We start from the raw sequence: 19,171 nt of genomic DNA on the forward strand, positions 1-19,171 counted from the left end.
AGGCTGCAGTCCAATGCACACTTGCCTGGAAGAAAGCTCCATTTGAACACCATGGGATATACTTCAGTGTAAATATGTGTAGGATTGCACTGTTTGACTGCTTGGAATTTATTTATTTATTTATTATTTAATTTGTATCCCGCCCTTCCTCCCAGCGGGAGCCCAGGGCGGCAAACAAAGCACTAAAACACTTTAAAACATCATAAAAGCAGATCTTAAAATACATTAAAACAAAACAGTGTTAAAAACATTTAAAAAAACTTCTGTTAATCAGTAAATATAATCAATCCTATTAATCAGTAAATGTAATGGTCTCCACAATCAAGTATTCTTTACCATTCACTATGATTTACTTGGACCTAACATGTAGCTAGTTTACCATTAGTACCATATAAAATTATGGGTTCTAATCTTCTGTATACTCTGCATGTCCAAGGTTTGTGGGTGCATTGTAAAAGTACATCTGTCTCTCCCAAAAATATGGTTGGTGGAACAGTTTTCTTACATAAGAAGGTGAACATACTAAGGCATTCTTTGGGTCTTCTGTGATCTTTCATTATTCACATACTTCTTAAACACATCTTACTATTGTGATTTTTTGTTTTTGTTTTACAGAACCATTCTAGCCCTAATCTTTGTCACTATTCTTTCCTAATGTGACTGATAAATGCATGGATTCATCACTTGTGAAGCAGGTAGATGTACGGATTGATATTTACAACAGAACATTTTTAATATGGTTGAGGCAAGTCCAAGATGTTCCCTGAAAGCCACCCTCTCTTTCATGCTGGTTAAGTTTGTGTCTGCATAGCCTGATCAGCTACTGTGTAACAATTTTTTAAAAAAGAAAGAAGAAGCTGGGTATCTTTTCTTGCTAGGAATAATTGAGTCATCACATAGTCATTCAGGTTTAGCTACAAGACAACACCACTGAAAGCAAATGAATTTAGTTGAGAGTGAAGGCAATGTTTCCTGAATAGGCATTACCCTCACTCTGATTTAGCTTTGTTCAGATTGATATAATCGTGTGGCCAAATGTGGCAACTCACTTGTTCCTAAGAAAAAAACAGCCAGTTTGAAGGAAAATGGTGCTGCAAAAGTAACTGATCAGAACTACAAAGATACACCTCAAGACCATCAGACCACTACTGCCACCTGACAGGTAATGGAGAAAGAAACACAGATTCAGCTGTGCTATAAACACTTCCCCCCCTTTTTTTGAGCTTCCCTGATGGACTTTTGAAAGGGGTCCTCATTTTTGCAGCCCATAAATAGGGCTGCAAAGTAATTGTTTTGGTCCAGCCCTGACAGATGCCGAGTTGTTATAGGCACTACTTCATAAGATGCACTTCAATATAGAATTCTGGCAAAGGATATATCCAGTAAAAGGGAGGGGGGGGCTTTGTTGAAGCACAACACCGTGCGCACTTGTTTACTATTATGGGCTTTAGCCCTGCGTGTTTCACACACCAGCCTCCCCATACACAGAGGGACTCCCAAACACACACATACCAGGTGCTACTTCTTGCTGCGGACAGATGTGTTTTCAATTTAAAATTATCAATGTGGCCTCTGCTTGGTGGCAAGTTTCAATCCTCCAGTCTGTTTCAGTCTAGCACACCTAGTCAGAATCATCATTTTGAAATGCCAATAACTATCCTGATAATCAGATGGAAGCACTTCATTGTGTCTGAAGAGTCTTTGACTTATATTTATGTACTTCTTTGGGAAGTAATTGTAAAGTGTCTCGAGGAGAAAGGGAACATGCTGCTGTTGCTAGAGAAACTGGGCTGACACTTCCCATCTTGATCTAGTCCAGCATAGTTGCTGTTGCAGACTAGCAAAGAAGCACCTGAGTGAGCTTTGTGCATATTTGAATCCTTGCTGAATAGCACACCTTCGCTGTAATTAGTCACACGGAGACTTTAGCTTCAAAATAAGAAAACTACTTTATTCAGGAAATGTATACTTGGATAGGACAGAGTTCTACATCTAGCTATCTAGCTAAGTGGGAGATGCAAACACTGAGCTTAGTGTTTGCCCTCACGCTGGGAAGAGATAGACAGACAAAGGCAAGATGTATTATTTCTCTCAAGAATGAAGAAGCAGCTGCTGGAACATGTGGTCAGCATCCTAAGAATATCAGTTTACATAGGAAGGAAGAATTAGCAGGAGATTAAAGGATAGGTGCAATTTAGGAAGCAGGAGATCTGCTCTCTATCAACCCTTTTTAAACCCATGCAGACTCAACCCACCAGTTCAAGCTGAACCACATATTTCCAACAGTTGCCACAGAATGAGGGTGGAGATACATGTTTGGATGTGCAACCAAATGTCGATGTCACTCAGTCACACTGCATTAATTTTTTCATCCAAATGTTTGTCTTCATTCACATTTCATCACACTTAGTTACAGATAACTACATGCCCCTAGAGCTGGATTGGGGACAAAGTGTGGCTCTGCGGGGCTAATAGGCAACGAAACCATCTGTACAATACAGCGTCAGGAATATTCGTCTCCAAGTACAGCAGAAAGGAATATAAAATGCAATGGAGGTGTGTCCCCACTGTTGAGAGTAAGGGTTCCATTATTCATTCATGATATTGTAATGTAGCCTGATCTCATTGGCTATGTAGGACTGTGGTTGTGTCATATTCTCTATGTAATCCCTAACTGCCTCGAATCATGCAGTAAAGAAGATGGTCCAGTCCACTACCATCACTATAGATGGTAGTGAAGCAACAACAGTATTGTGGATACAGAAGTCTGAAAGGCAGCTATGGTGGATGGGGTTGTTTTGGAAGGCTTTTCTCACCTTTTGAAACTTCACGCTTGAGGGCAAAAAATTGCACCAACGCAAAGGAAAGAGATGAGAAGGATGGTGCAACATGGAAGGAGTTTCAGCTAGGGAAAGATGGCAGGAATAGGACAAATAATCCTCCAGGAAATTTCACAGGCCTAATTATCTCAGTCACTGCCAGTACAGTTTATTGCAGAACATTCCAAGTATTCAGGATTCTGTGATCAAGCATGTTTTGAGGGGTCTAAATGTGAATATTACACCTATATCATATGAATTAATTTGTATTCCAGCTGCTGCATTTGAGTGATCTCCCTTGAATGTTACTGTTTAAAGGGGGAAAGGATTTAGCAGACAAAGCCGAGTCACAGAGAAACATATAGACTTTAAATAATACTAATCAATTCCAGCTTTTGCTCTTTGATGTGTTAATATTTTTAAAAGAATCTGCCATACAGAAGTCATTAGTTTAGGGCAGTTGAGATAATAGAATCTTAGTATAAATAAGAGATTTTTAGCTTCAATTTAGTCTGTATATTTGATTCTTTACATTCTTGTGAATGTTTTCCACATGCAATTTCTAATGCAAGTATTTTGTTTAAAATCATCAAATGTATCTTGATTAATAAGATTTAAAACTGAAATCTTATACTTACCTAGGAGTACATTCCATTGAAAGCAATGAGACTTATCTCTGAGTAAAGATGTAAAGAGCTGCATACAAATCTTCTAAAATAAGATAATTTTTAAAATGGTCAAAGGGAAATAAATAGCAAAGGGAAGGGGGGGGCTTCCTAAGAATTTATGCATGTCTGTCCATAAGGGGCTATCCAGTTTTTGTGGGTTGGATCTAGGCTTAAACATACAACTAATTGAATTGGAGGATGTGTACAAAACATACATTTTAAACACATTCACCCCTCGCAAAGAATGCTGGGAACTGTGGTTTAGCCCTCACAGAACTACAGCTCCCAGCAGCTTTAACAAACTACGGTTTCCAGGATTCTTAGAGGAATGTGCTTTAAATAAATGGTATATATGCAGCCTAAGTTACCCCTGTTGATTTTAGTGGGTCTGTTCTTAAGTCTGGATCCAAGAGGCTTGGTTTTTGTTATGCGCTGAGCATTCAAGTTATGGATTATTTTGCCAAAGACTAAATAAAGTACCAATTGGTGTGATACAAGATTTTTTTAAAAAAAATAAAAAAGAAAGGAGCCAGAAAGCATAAACCTTTACCAGAAAAGATGCTGAACTAGCACAAAACGAAGCTTTTACCAACCTTGCTAAATTCGTCAAGTGTCAGCAGTGATAACTCTGTTGTGTTGATAAGCTGGAAGGACACCATTCTACCACACTGACACTAACTGGCAGTTATATTATTGCTAGCTAAATACTGATCATTATGATGGACAGTTGGCGTATGGAGAAAGAACTTGTATATTGCAAGAACTCCCGAGGGAAGGAGAATTAGTATATGCAGTGACATGTGGCATACTTCATGCAATCCCATTATTATGGAGAAGGGCAGGCTTTGTCCTAACTGTGATATTGTCTCCAAACTGCATCACTTTCCTTCTCCTTCCCTCCCCGCCCTTGCCCCGGTCCCAAAGGAATAATGGCAATCCATAACTTTATATAGGGAAAAGCAAAGAGATGAAATTGGGGATAACATTGGGATTAGGGCTTAACATTTTTTATGTCCCTAGTGACCACAGCCATCGTTAATCAAGCCTATCTACGTATCCCATGCTGTCATCTGGATAACCTGGGCCTGTGTTCTGTTTCTTGGACAGATTACAGTGGGAATCGGCATGTATATCGCTATGCTTGTATGTATATAATAATGTGCTATACTGATGTGGCCGGCTGTTCCTTGGGTATCAGAGACTGTACTAGTGCCTCTTGCACAGCTGCGGAAAGCACTGAAACAAACAGAAATACAGTTAGAAGGAGGGGGGAATACAACCCATATCTCCCCTTTCTCATAGCTATGGAATCATAAAACATTATGTTAGTATTTGTTTACAAATGACAATATAGTGTTTTTAAAAAGTTAATGTTTTCAACTGTTGAAGAAGATACAGAATTGGTCTAAATTGCAGTTAGAATGATTGAGGCCATGTGATTGCACATTTGTGGGTTGTTTTTTAAAAGATATAAAATCTATATGAAGAGTTCCTGTCTGTACAGTTCCTTGAAAAGCTATCCTTTAAAGTGCAAGCAAAGAAACAGACTTGTTAGTTTATTTTACAGAAGGAATTAAGTGAGTGCAGGGTAAAACTTTAATTTTGCAACAAAATTCACATGATCCAACCACAGTTAAACACTTTTAAGTCCTATTAATTTCAGTGGGAAATTTAAGCGCTTACATAAATCTCTCCCACTGAACCTAGGGGGACTTCCAAAATGCTTTGGCTAGAGCACAATGTAGTCTAGAAAAAATGCATTTCTTTGATTGCATGAAATTATTTATTATAGACGTTAGTTTTCCTAGGGCAGTTTGTAGGAAACCATCTTTGTAATAACTAATTATTTTCTGAACCATTAAAGTTGGTCCTTGGATTCTGTTCTCCACTCAGGTATGGATACCTGAATGCAAAATGCACCTTGACTTAGCTGAACACATGAATTTTAACTTGATTATTTTCTTGGAACTCCCAGCAGGTAGGGGTAGAAAATTATGTCAGCCTAAAAGTTTGTGGCTTTCTACATGAAATACACATTACGAGATGCCATCAAACTCAGATGTCTGTGTTACAGGGGGTAATACTTCAACCATGAAACATTATGACCCCTGGATTTTTCTTCAACTCACTTTAATCTGAGCTGGAGAAGAAATGCACCCTCCTATCCAAGCCCCCTCCAATCACCTGATTCCCTCAAACCCCTCTGCCCTATTTATTTATATATTTATTATTATATATCCCGCCCTTCCACCCAGAAGGAGCCCAGGACTTCCTGGGCTGCAGTGAAGGCAGCAGTAAGCTGCAACAGCAAGGTGCATTGTGACAAGCCACAGAGAAAGAAGAACGAGCGAGAGATTTGCATCTCCAATATATGCAATGCTGTGAAACAATATGCCATCCCAGCCCAATTGGTTCCTGGAAATTGTAGTTCACCATGGGATACTGACATAGATGTAGCCTGTGGGAAAACTGCCTCCCCAAAGGCTACGTTGGCTTGGCTTGGTGTACTGCTACACAGAAAACAAAGCATCCAAGAAGGGCAATAAGCAGGAAAGACTGTCTCCGTTCATTCTTCCTACAGCTTAACGTGGTGCAGTATGAATTGCCACCAGAGAACTGAAGCCTGATAAGTAATGTGCATGAGAGAAATTTTTTGAGGTGCCAGTGGGAGGTTGGCTTAGGTAAGTAGGAGGTTTTTTGAGGAACATTTAGACCCTATTTGGGGGGAATGCTGTTATGTGCCTTCAAGTCGATTTTGACTTATGGCGACCCTATGAATCAGTGACCTCCAAGAGCATCTGTTATAAACCACCCTGTTCAGATCTTGTAAGTTCAGGTCTGTGGCTTCTTTTATGGAATCAATCCATCTCTTATTTGGCCTTCCTCTTTTTCTACTCCCTTCTGTTTTTTCCAGCAGTATTGTCTTTTCTAGTGAATCCTGTCTTCTCATGATGTGTCCAAAGTATGATAACCTCAGTTTCATCATTTTAGCTTCTAATGATAGTTCTGGTTTAATTTGTTCTATGACCCAATTATTTGTCTTATTCGCAGTCCATGGTATGCGCAAAGCTCTACAACACTACATTTCAAATGAGTTAATTTTTTTATCCACTTTTTTCCCTGTCCAACTTTCACAACCATACATAGAGATTGAGAATACCATGGTCTGTAGGATCCTGACTTTAGTGTTCAGTGATACATCTTTGCATTTGAGGACCTTTTCTAGTTCTCTCATAGCTGCCCTTCCCAGTCCTAGCTTTCTGATTTCTTGACTATTGCCACACTTTTAGTTAATGACTGTGTCAAGGTATTGATAATCCTTGACAAGTTCAATGTCCTCATTGTCAACTGTAAAGTTACATAAATCTTCTGTTGTCATTATTTTAGTCTGTTTGGCGTTCAGCTATAGTCCTGCTTTTGTGCTTTCCTCTTTAACTTTCATCAGCATTCATTTCAAATCATTACTGGTTTCTGCTAGTAGTATGGTATCGTCTTCATATCCTAAATTATTGATGTTTCTCCCTCCAATTTTCACACTTCCTTCATCTTGGGGGAATGCAACTTGGCTTATTTCCAAGTCCTCCTGAAGTGAACCAAGATGAGAAAACCTCATCCATCTCCAGTTCAAATGTAATAGTGGCAAAATCCTATTTATGCTTATGCATAATAGATAGGTCTAATACGCTTTAGTAAAACTCATTAATGAGCTACACTGTGATAAGTGATTCTTTGGTCTTTAGCTTTTTTATCTAGAGTAAAAAAGAACTGGATGGCACTTAAGAGCTCTTTTTATAGTAATAACTATGGCCAGTATCTAACAAAGTTGTTCTGTTAACATTAGAATATGTTGTGCAACAGAACTTCCCCTCCCTCTCTTCTCCCCACCTCACATGCCCCCATGCTTTCCCCAAATCTGTTCTGGAGGGGTGGGAGAAAACTAGAACAGATTTAGGGGGTGCATTGAGGCCCATAGTGAGAGAAGAGTGGGAGGGGAAGTTCTATTATGCAGCCAGGAGTTCTTGCACTACAAGAACACTGAATTCTTTCCTATAGCATCAGTTGCGTAGACAAAGGTTTTTAATTTCTAATACGTTTTAGAAATCAGTGAGTCAATAGACAGATTGCTTATTTGTGAAGCAAGGCACTTGAATCTGCTTGCCCATTCAGCAGAGTGCAATATTCTGTCTTGCATATATTTTTGAGTCTTTTACCAAGTAAAGGCAGTAAAACTCCTGACATATTATAGTACTAGTCATAGGAAGCCTTTTTGGTTTTTTGCCACATACCTGGTGCTATTGCTCTCCTCCTGCCTATTATTCCCTCCCCCACCCCCCAGATGCTGGATATCTTTTGTTGCTTTCCTTTCATTACTAGTTTTATTGTGCTTATATGAATGTATAACCAATGTTTTTTCCTTTATCCTTTCTGAATTACTGTGTTCTCATATTCCTTCTTCACATTATCTAACATACAGTCTATTCTTTGTATTTTTGTCATCATTATATTGCACATCAATTGACACTTTGTGACTTACAATGCAATCCAATATATGACTGCTTAGAAGTAAGCTCCATTGGGTTAAATGGGACTTACTCCAAGGTAAGTGTGTATTGGGTTGCAGCCTAAATCCCCTTACGAAGTCAAACCTACTACAGTGACTTCATTAAAAAAACCCTCATACATTCATCTATGGTATATATTCTGCATTTTGTTGGTTCTCCATTTATACAAGCACAACTTAAAATGAACATTTTAAGAATGGCAAAACTTTCATCACATTGCTTGCACCCAATTCTGTCAAAGATAGGATTGCTTTATTTCAAAGATTTTAGAACATGTACATGCTGTTATTAATTATATAGCGGAGGGATTCAGCATATTGCAATTAAAATATATATTCACATTTTAAAGAAGTTTGAGGAGCACAGAACAAACCATTGAATCAGTTTCTACCCTTTTATACCTCTTCTTTTATGTTTAAATTGTAAGCATTATCCTGCCAATGCAAGCCCTGTTGATTTCAAATGGAGAGAATTAAGCACAGGCTTAATTCTTCCATTGAAATTGATATTGATGGTACTTAAAATGCTTACTTGTGGCTGGAATGTGCCCTGCATTTTTAATTTTTCTAATAATCATTGAGTAGACCAGGCATGTTGTCTTGTTATAAAAGTCCAACTGAAGCAAAGAATGGAGCAACATTCTTACCTTAATGTTGTCCTCTTCAGTCTTGAAATGGAAGATCTTACCAACTGAGCTGGAGGTAGTGTCTGGTGAATATTGGGCAAATAGAAACCACTGAGGAAGGAGGGGGCACAGTGACACTGATTTTATTTTCATCTTGGTACTTCACGTGGGGAATTAAATGATTAGGTCTGCCACACAGTTTAAGTGGACTTGAAAAAAAAGAAAAGACTAGCCTTTTTAGACAATAGAGAATACATTATGTCTCTTTCAAACACCTGCCAAGCCTTTAAGTGCCACCATTTATCAAGTTCTGTTTACAGTGTGAAGACTTTAATGCAGAACTTATCATTGGGATCCTTTGATACTTAATCCTTCTAAAGCTGCTCTTTGAAATGCCTTTATAATGATAAGGTTTGCAAAAGTGGCAGGTTCTTTGTCATCTCATGCTCAAGAGTTCAGATAAAAGAGAAGACTACCTTGCAGGGAATATTTTATATCCTTCACATGGAGTTTCCCCCCTCATTATAATACCCTCAAAGTGGAACAGAATGTAAAGCCTTTAGTGTTTGAAATTTAAGATAAGGAAACAATTACACTTACATCACTAGACCTAGCCATATTTACTGGGGAGTAAATCCCATTGTTTTCAGTGGCACTGTATGCAAGTTCCATCATACATTTCCTATGCAAGTTCCACTGAAATCTGTTAGACTACCTGGTAAAATATGGTGATCCAAAGTATAAGTCTAAGCAGCAGCCTCAGGAATATTTCCATTTGCTGAAAATAAGAATTGTATTGATAATTGCTTTTGAGAAAGTGAGGCAGACCTTAAACACAAATAAAACTGAGCTGGTATTAATATATGGCAAAGCACCATCTGGTGGCCTATTCCATTGGTTGCCCCCTTTAGGTCGCAGTGCTCTAAGCAGCACTGAGCATCCAGGTCTAGCTGTCATTTGAAGATCCCATAATGTCCACAATTTAGTATCACTCTGGGGTAATGTGTAAAATTTAAATGGCAGCCAGGCCCAATGCAGATCAGAGCAAGAGAAAAGTTTAATGCAAGCCCTAGGATAAGTATTAATGGCAAGCCCTGTTTGGGTGCCCTAGTATTAAGTTAACCAGTCATTTTAATGATTGTTTTGTATTGCTTTTACCTTTTTTTTGTATGTTGCTATACATCAACCTGTTTTGCAAGAGGGTGGTATATAAATACTTTTATACATAAAATAAAACCAGTCCTAGTATTAACTCCACCTGGCACTCTTTAGTAAGATTTGCTCCCACCAATATGCAGCTGGTGATATCAGAGACACTAATCATTTTAAATTGCAAGTGTTAATTTTAGAGGTGCTTGTTCACATGGATGATAGCACTACTGACAATTATTAAGCACACAAGCAAAATTGAATGACTGCATGTCAGATCTTGGGAACAGATAACAGGTGATGGCCATTGCCATCATCAGTGGTGTTATCAGGACTGGACCTCGTGGTAGAAATCCAGGGGGACCCCACTTAGCAGAATAAGCAGGTGGGCCGCCAAACACAGCATAACTGGCTTACTACTTTTTGAAATAAGTGAAGTAATACTGTTAACAAATTCAGAATTATTTATACATTTAAAACTGCTTTGAAATTGTGTTCAGATAAGAAAGTGTTAATAGAATGTTAGTAGGTGCAGATGAGGTATGAGTGACAGGTGCGAGGGGGTGTATAAGTGAGAATTCTGAGAGGGAGTTAAAGAGAAAAACCATTGGGGTTTGACAGATAGAGATAGGATTAGGGATCAAGAAGAGAACATCAAGTTAGACAGGCTATGGTTTTGGAGGAGGATTTCATTGGGATTAGTGGGGTAGGATGTGTGGGTAGGATAGGGACAATAACATTCATTTATTATCACATTTAACATGTTGGATATAATAAAGTATATAATAAAGTCAGGAACGTCACAGAAACACATTACCATCTAAAGAAGGATGCCCTGTAAGACCATTAAGTCTGTAGTCTAAAATTATGTAACTGTACTACTCATCAACACACCTTGTTTGTGAACTTTTAGACTCATCTAGCTGTCTACAGCTGGAAACAAAGTAGAACCTAATTCAGAAACAAGTCCCACTATGTTCAATAGGGTTTACTCCCAGGTAAGTGTGTAGGATTCTAGCATAAATGGACCTGATTCAGCATAGCAGTATTTATTTACCGTACAATAACATCAATAATTGGCGACGTGATTGCTTCTGTTGAAATGATCCAAAAGTCAAAATACCAAACCATATTTGGTTCTTCTTTTTTTTACAGTGCTCTGTGTCCTGTGGGAAGGGTTTAAAAGAACGTGAAGTATATTGTGTTAACAACTTCCAAATTAAACTAGGGGAGAATGCCTGCCAGCATTTAAAGAAGCCTCGGGCCTACAAAGTTTGCAGAGCTGTCAGATGCCCTGAATGGAAGTCCAACAGGTGGAATGAGGTATTTCCGTCTTATTGTCATATCATGCTACAGTTCTACAGTGGGGAGAAAGCCATATTTTCTTCACTAAAATATAGAATCAAACTTTTTTTGTATTGTGGTGCACCCACTAGAGTTAATCTCTGCTAGCTATAGTTCAACTACTGTCCAATGACTGTAGCTATTTACTTATTTATTTGATCAGTTTATGGACCACTTACTATATAAAAAAACTTAAAAGCTATAAAAGCACAAGTCTAGAATACACAAAAAATGAAAAATACATACTGTCAGTACAAATCCAGAATTAAAATACTAAGAATATTGGGCAGTGTTTGTGGAGTGGGGACAGTGAAGACAGAACTAGCGTACACAGCCCTGTCCCCCTCTATGCATTTTGGAAATTATGGATAACTTCTGTAAAGGGCTGCTATCAAAACAGCATCTGTAAAACATGATGAAAGTAGGAACATTCAACTTGTAGCCCTCTTGCTCTTTCTTGTAAGGGAGAAAGGGCGGGAGCTCAGTGATAGAGGGTATACTCTGTATGAAAAAGGGCCCAGGTTCAATCCCTGGCATCTACAGGTAGAGCTGATTAAAAAAAACAACAACCCTGAATGGAGAGTCAGTCAACGTAGATTAGACCATATTGAGGGCCAAACTAAAAAAGACAAGATTAGACAAAGCTAGCAATTGTGTGAATGTTTTTTTCAAAGAAGGTAGCAGGCATGGCCCCCCCAATCCAAATCAAGATCTTGCTTAGGAGTAGGGAGGCTTTAGCCATTTGTCCCTGTTGTTGTTCTGAACCAACAAGTTTCCTAAGCAGTGAGGGGGGGAATCTATTGGCAAAAATGTGAGGATCCCCGCCACAATACAAATAGTGGGGGAGGGACTGACCTGGATTGGGAGCAAGTGGGGGTAAAGGATTAAAGGCCCCTCACCTCAGTCATGATAAGGATTGCAGGAGCCCACACCTTTGGCTTACTTTTTAAAAAGCCATTTACAAAACTGCTAATTGTGTAAATGGTGTCTAATCTAGTTTTGCCCTGAGCCAGATGGGCTAATAGCTTGATGTACTTCCTATGTTTTATGTCAGCTTCCTGTGTTTTATGTCCCAAGAAAGATAAAATAGGGTGCATTTTCCCAAAGGCATCCAGACACCCTACATCAGCACTTTCAAAATATTTTTAAATATATTGTATGTATGGCCTGCTTTCTCATTGGGCTCCTAGTGATCTGCAAAGCAGATCTACACCTGTATAGTTTTGGTAGTGCTACAGCATCTAATATTTCAAGACCATTCTTTGGGCTCAAATTTAAGTCCCATTCATTTCAATAGGAGAACTGAATAGGTGCTCAAGGATTTGCAGTTACTAAACAAAATGGATTGTATTGTATCTCCCATTTGTTCTCTTTTATTGTATGATACTGGTTACCCAGACACATTACACTAAAATGGCAACTCTATGAAATTAGGGGAGTACTATGTTCATTTTGAACACATTGGAAAGGTACTGTAATTCAGAACTGCACAGTTTGTGCCCCACTGGGCTGAACACAATGAACCAGCAACATGTAGCAACTTACCAGATGCTCAGTAAAGTCTCCTGAGTGGGGGTCTGCCTGGGAGTCCATGGGTTGTGAGACACCTAGCAGGTCACAACACATGAATCCTGGGCTGTCATCAGTTTGTTAGGTCTTAAGCTGTGCAACCCTGCTATAATCATACACCCCCATCAATCTCATTTTAGTCTTTCTTACAACGTACTTACGTAGGAAGGTACCTTATACTCATTGGTCTATCTAGTTCAGTATCGTCTATACTGATTGGCAGTGACTCTCCACAGTTTTAGAAATGGGTCCCTCCCAGCCCTACCTGGAGATGCCAGGGGTTGAACCTGAGATCTTCTGCATGCAAAGCAGATGTTCTACTACTGAGCTACAGCCCATCCCTCATGATTAGGATAATGTGGCCAAGTACATGTCCTAAATTATTGTATGGCATAATTTTTCATTGCACCACATTGTGTCAGTATAGTTCTGAAGTTAATTAACATTATATGGAGGGATGTATATTGTGTCAGTGAATGCAATTGATGGAGATGACTACAAAGCAAAACATGTATAAAGGCTCTGCTCTCCTTTCATGCTTACATATAGATCCCCATAAAGTTAATAGTTATGATACAAATGAGTCTGGAGAATAGAAACTCCAGCTTTACATCTGTGATTTTCAAATAAAGTTAATAAAAACAAGTTGTGGTATGTGCTTTTTCCACTCACATTCTAGAAGGCTATATATTCTGCCTTTTTAAAAGGCACACATTTTAGAAAGGTGCCATGGAGAATTACATTAAAAGGCTGCAGACGAGGGTATGACTTAAAAAAAGAAACAAAGATGCAATAAAAGGGTGGAGGGAATAATGGATATATATGAGTTAGTCATTTTTGAAGTCTGGAAAACATTGGCAGTGGTAAGATGCAGCTGCTTGAAAGCATCTTTTCTTTGATTTGTATGTGAATGTGAGAGAGGGTGAGGGAGCAAGTGAAATCAGCATGTGAATAATTCTCTTTTTACCAGTTACATGAATGCCATGTACAAGTGGTGAGAAATAAACAGAAAATAGCTCAATTGCTTTTCAGATCTCATTACAAGCCTGTACAGTATAGCTTGTGACCCACAATATGTGTTCACAGCCATGTATTGTGGTTTCCCAAATGCCGGAATTCTCTTTTTTGCAGTCCCAGAAAACAAAACCTGGATCTTTATCAAGCTCCATGTGGGTCACCATTAGGGATGGGGGAGAAATTGGATTCTGTTCACATTTAAAGGCTAGCCTGCCTAATTCACACTTTCTGAAACAATCCACAAACCAAAACTCAGCCATCCTTCAAAATTTGCACTCTTTGAATTTTACAGCGCTGTTCTTCAGCATAGTATAAAAATGCATATACAAGGGTGCATAAAAATGCACACATATTACTGAAAATTACATACAAAAATGCATAATATTAGAGAAAATTGCTTTGCAAAAATGTGCATTAGGCAAAATTACATATGAAAATATGTATTGGCAGACATTTGCATGAAAATGCTGATGAATTTTCAAGAGGACTTACAAAATAATAATAAATTACAAACTGATGTGGTATTGTAGAGATATTTGGCTTTCATTCATTATTTATGCATATCCTTTTTTCTCTATACTTGAAGGTATTACATTTTTCACATTAGATTTTGAAAAAATATTAACAATACAATGCATTGCTATAAGCACTAGCTAAGTGTTCCTCTGCCCCCTGGCACTTGTGCTATGGAGTTCCATATTCTCTCCTCAGTGCTATTTAACATCTATATGAAGCCATTGGGAGTGGTCATTGGAACAAGGTGTCATCAGTATGCTGATGACACACAGCTCTATTTATCCGTAATGTATGAATCGGGAGAGGCTGTGAATGCTCTGGATCGGTGTCTGAATGCTGTAGTGGACTGGATGAGGGCCAATAAACTGCGTTTGAATCCTGGGAAGATGGAGGCTCTTTAGGTAGGCAGTTCCCATGCCTGAGAGATAAGTAAGTTACCTGTTCTGGATGGGGTTGCACTCCCTCTGAAGGAGCAAGTCCGTAGCTTAAGGGTACTCCTGGATTCATCTTTATCACTAGAGGCCCAAGTATTCTCTGTGGCTAGGAGTGCCTTTTACTAGCTTTGTCTAGTTTGTCAGCTATGATTGTTCCTGGACAGGGATAGCCTGACCTTTGTAGTCCATGCATTGGTAACCCCAAAGCTGAATTACTGCAGTGTGCTGTATGTAGGGCTGCCCTTGACCCTGATTTGGAAGCTTCAGCTGGTGCAAAATGCAGTGGTCAAACTGCTGATGGGGGCATATGGCCGACAACATGTGACACCACTTTTAAAACATCTGCACTGGCTGTCCATCCACTTCCAAGCCAGGTTCAAGATCCTTTTATTAATTTACAAAGCCCTGAATAACTAAGGTCCAGGGTATCTTAGGGACCAGCTAAACCCTTATATCAGTGGTTCTCAAACGTTTTTGGTTCACGGCGCACTGTAAAATATAAAAAAAATTTCTGGCACACTTCATGTACAAAATTAAAAATATATCAATATATTTTAAACTATGAATAAAAATAAACTATAGAAAACTATTACTTATCCTATACAAATGGGTTTATTCTCATTTTTAAAATATACTTTCATAATATTTGAGGCATACCTAGCCACCTCTTAGGGCGCGCCAGTGTGCCTGGCGCACTGTTTGAGAATCACTGCCTTGTATCCTAGCTGGATCACTGAGATCATCGGCAGGAGCAGCATTGTTCATCCCCCAAATTACCGAGACTTATTTAATGTCAAGACGAAATTGAGTCTTCAGTTGTAAATCGCCCAGAGAGCTTCGGCTATGGAGCGGTATACAAATGCAATAAATAAATAAAATAAATAAATAATTGCCCTAGTTCTTTGGAATGCTCTGCCAACAGAGATTCAGCAAGCACCTTCTGTTTTAACTTTTAAATGCCTGCTGAAAACCTGTCTGTTCTGACAGCCTTAGGCAGGCAATTAAGAAGATGTCTTTTTGCAATAGTTGACCTTTTTATTGTATTTTTAATTATTTTTACTGTATGGTTTTTTTTTAACTTGTGAACTGCTTTGATGTTTTTAAATGAAATAGCAATATACAAATATATAAATAAATAAGAAAAAACATGGTAACAATAATGCAATTCTGTAGTAAACCAGAATAAAGTCTGAGGTTTATCAGTTGCTTGCAGAAGTGTAAACTTTGTGGTTTTACAGCACAATTACCTGGGAATAGGGCTGGAATGATCTGTCAGTTTCAGTTCTCTGTTTTTCATTTTTCCATTGTTAAATCCAGTTCTCAACATTTCTGCAGCAATTTGTGGTGGTTGTTTTTTAAAAAAAACCTAATGAAAAATTTTCAGTTAGTGTCATTTTTTTCTAATACACTAATTTTTATATGTAGTTTTGAGTAATGTACACATTTTGCCATCTGTTTCTCTGAATATAATGCATTTTTAAAATGTTATTTTCACTAGTCATAAAATGCATTTTTGGTAAGCATTGTTTGGTTTGAGAACTGCATCGCAAAATTCAGATGTGTGACTTTTGAAGGATAGCTGTGTTTTGGAAAGCGCAAATTTGATAGATTTGGCTTTAAATGTGAACTGATTGAATTTCTCCTCCATCCCTACCTGGGAGTAAGTCGCATGAACTCAGTGGGATTTGCTTCAGAGTATGTAAAGGCTTGCAGTGTTAGTCACTATTAAAAGAATTAAGGCTGTAATCCTAACACTCCTTACTGGGGATAAACCCCATTGAATTCATTAGGACTTACTTCTGAGTAGATAAGGTTAGGATTGCACTATAAGTCTCCTTCACATGCTTTCTCCCTTTTCTTTCTTTGTATGTTTGTGTATGTGTATGTGTGGGCACATGTGTACATATATATATTTCAGTGTTCTGTGACCTGTGGAGAAGGAATTCAGCAACGGGATGTTTACTGTAGGCTGAGGGGCAGTGGCAGAGTTGATGAAGCAATGTGTAATTATCTTACCCAACCATCTAGCAAGAGGCCATGTTGGCTGCCTGCATGTGCACTGTATCAGTGGATAACCGATGAATGGCAAGATGTACGTATGATAAAGAAATCTGGATCCTGGTTAAGATTATTTAATCCAGTTACAGATGTTTGCAGGTTTGGCTACAAAGATACTACTTTTTAAAACATCTTTCCAATGGGAAGACCTTCCTGGTTAAAAGTGATATACAACGCCATGCAAAATTATTTCCATGTGCATATTATTGATGCATTCTGCTGTATGACTACATCTTTCCAATTTCCCTCCTTCGGTCTGTGGCCCTGCTAATGAATATGCCAGTGAAGTGAAGTGACTAGTAAGGCTGCTGACACACATTTTAAGGATCAAAGTCTATCTGTTGAAAAATGTTTTTAAAAGTTGTTGTGTTAAGTATGATTTTATGGCTGCATTCATGGGGTGCTTCTGTAAAATTGGCTATTCTCCCCAAGAGTGTCAGTTTGGGCAAATCAAAACAATGGTGCATTTTGTTTTGCTGGGTTTTACTTCACAATAGCTTCAAATGTGATAATGACACAAAGGGAACAAAAAGTGATTTTGATGTGTACTTCCTTATTCCTTATTCTCAGTCTTTTGTAAATCAGACATACTACGTTTCCTCCAGTGAGGAAGGCCCAAATTGATTCAGGAACAAATTGAATAGCTCTCTACTAGGGCAGATATAAAACACACAACTTGCATGGGATGGTCGCCCCAAAATTCGAGTTCCAGGGGGGACCAAAATTCAAGATTATTCTAGCTATTTCACATCATGCATTCAGTTTTAATAAGAATGAGTGGCTCCAGCATTCAGAGTGGTCACATTTGAGATTGACTTCTCTGGAAAAACTCAGCTTTAGAAATATAGTCCCTCTTACTTACAGGATTTGTTATTGTCCTCTTCAGTGTTCCTCATCTTGTCAGAAAAAGGAAACACACCGGAAAGTGAAGTGCATGGATGAAAACGGGATCCAAGTGAATGAAAGGCTCTGCAACCCTGCTATGAAACCTCCATCCAGCAAGAAATGCAAAGTGGCTTCCTGTAAATATATTGTAATTACAGTTGATCCATCCCAGGTAAATATATGCAGTTGTGATCAGGCCTTTTATTTTATACTTGCAAATAGCAGATAAATTTCAAATGCATGGGAGTACACTCTCAGAAACAGCTCAAAAATAATATTTTTTGTTGAAAAAGTTCTGTGTTTCATGCCATGTAATTTGCACATTTTGGCTGCGATCCTATTCCCACTTTCTTGGGACTAAGACTATCAATAGAGGGATTTGCAGAGGACAAGACTTTAGAAAGTATAATAAACATTAATGACATATGCCTTTTCTGACAGTACTTTCTTATTTCAGTGTCCAGCTGGTTGTTATCCTGAGTACCATCAGAAGATCACCTACTGTGCTGAAGTCCACAATGCCTGGAACAGCCACGCCTATGGCCTTCGATCAGTAGCTTATCGAGATTGCCCACTGGTCCAATCACCATTGATTAATAAATGTGATGTGAGGGCATGTCCACATGCTGCATCATGGAAAGTGGGAAAATGGAGCCGGGTGAGTATGTATAAAAATATTTGAATACCACTATTTCGTTAAAAACATTAAAGTGGTTTACAACATATTTAAAACTATAAGAACCATAGAATTTTTTTTTAAAAAATTAAAAATACAATAAAAAAGTCAGTTGTTGCAAAAAAAAAATGTTCTTAATTGCCTGCATAAGCCAGAAAAGCTTTCAGCAGGTGCTTAAAAGTTAAAACGGAAGGTGCCTGCTGAATCTCTGTTGGCAGAGCATTCCAGAGAACTGGGCCCATGACACTGAAGGCTTGATGTCGATATTAAATAAACCTCGCCAACTTGGGGGATGACCAAAGCTGCTCCTGCAGAATATCTCAGTAATAGATCTGGGATATAAGGGTTCAGGTGGTCCCTAAGATACTCTGGACCTAAGTTGTTTAGGGCTTTGTAAATTAATACAAGGACCTTGAACCTGGCTTGGTAGTGGATGGACAGCCAGTGCAGATGTTTTAAAAGTGGTGTCACATGTTGTCGGCCATCAGCAATCTGGCCCCCGCATTTTGCACCAGCTGGATCTCTGAACCAAGGCCAAGGGCAGCTCCACATAGAGCACATTGCAGTAATCCAGCCTCGAGATTACCAATGCATGGACTACAGAGGTCAGGCTATCCCTGTCCTGGAACAGCCATAGCTGGCAAACCAGACAAAGTTGGTAAAATGCACTCCTAGCCACAGAGAATACTTGGGCCTCTAGTGACAAAGATGAATCCAGGAGTACCCCAAGGCTGTGGACCTGCTCCTTCAGAGGGAGTGCAACTCCATCCAGAACAGGTAATATGCCTATCTCCCAGACATGAGAACCACCTACCCAAAGAGCTTCCATCTTCCCAGGATTCAAACACA

At 38.7% G+C, this 19,171-nt stretch overlaps 1 protein-coding gene across 6 annotated transcripts in view; it reads left to right on the forward strand.

Annotated features, from left to right (window-relative positions):
* Positions 1-19,171, forward strand: part of ADAMTS20 (ADAM metallopeptidase with thrombospondin type 1 motif 20) — a 125,943-nt gene that overhangs the window by 95,283 nt on the left and 11,489 nt on the right. For all 6 annotated transcript variants that reach the window (XM_061639924.1, XM_061639926.1, XM_061639921.1 and 3 more), the window contains 4 exons: positions 10,979-11,146; positions 16,622-16,795; positions 17,648-17,818; positions 18,104-18,304. In XM_061639924.1, coding sequence (XP_061495908.1) covers positions 10,979-11,146; positions 16,622-16,795; positions 17,648-17,818; positions 18,104-18,304 — 714 coding nt within the window. The remainder of the gene's footprint in view (positions 1-10,978; positions 11,147-16,621; positions 16,796-17,647; positions 17,819-18,103; positions 18,305-19,171) is intronic.

The sequence above is a fragment of the Rhineura floridana genome, chromosome 8, assembly GCF_030035675.1.
Source record: "Rhineura floridana isolate rRhiFlo1 chromosome 8, rRhiFlo1.hap2, whole genome shotgun sequence".
Taxonomy (NCBI): domain Eukaryota; kingdom Metazoa; phylum Chordata; class Lepidosauria; order Squamata; family Rhineuridae; genus Rhineura; species Rhineura floridana.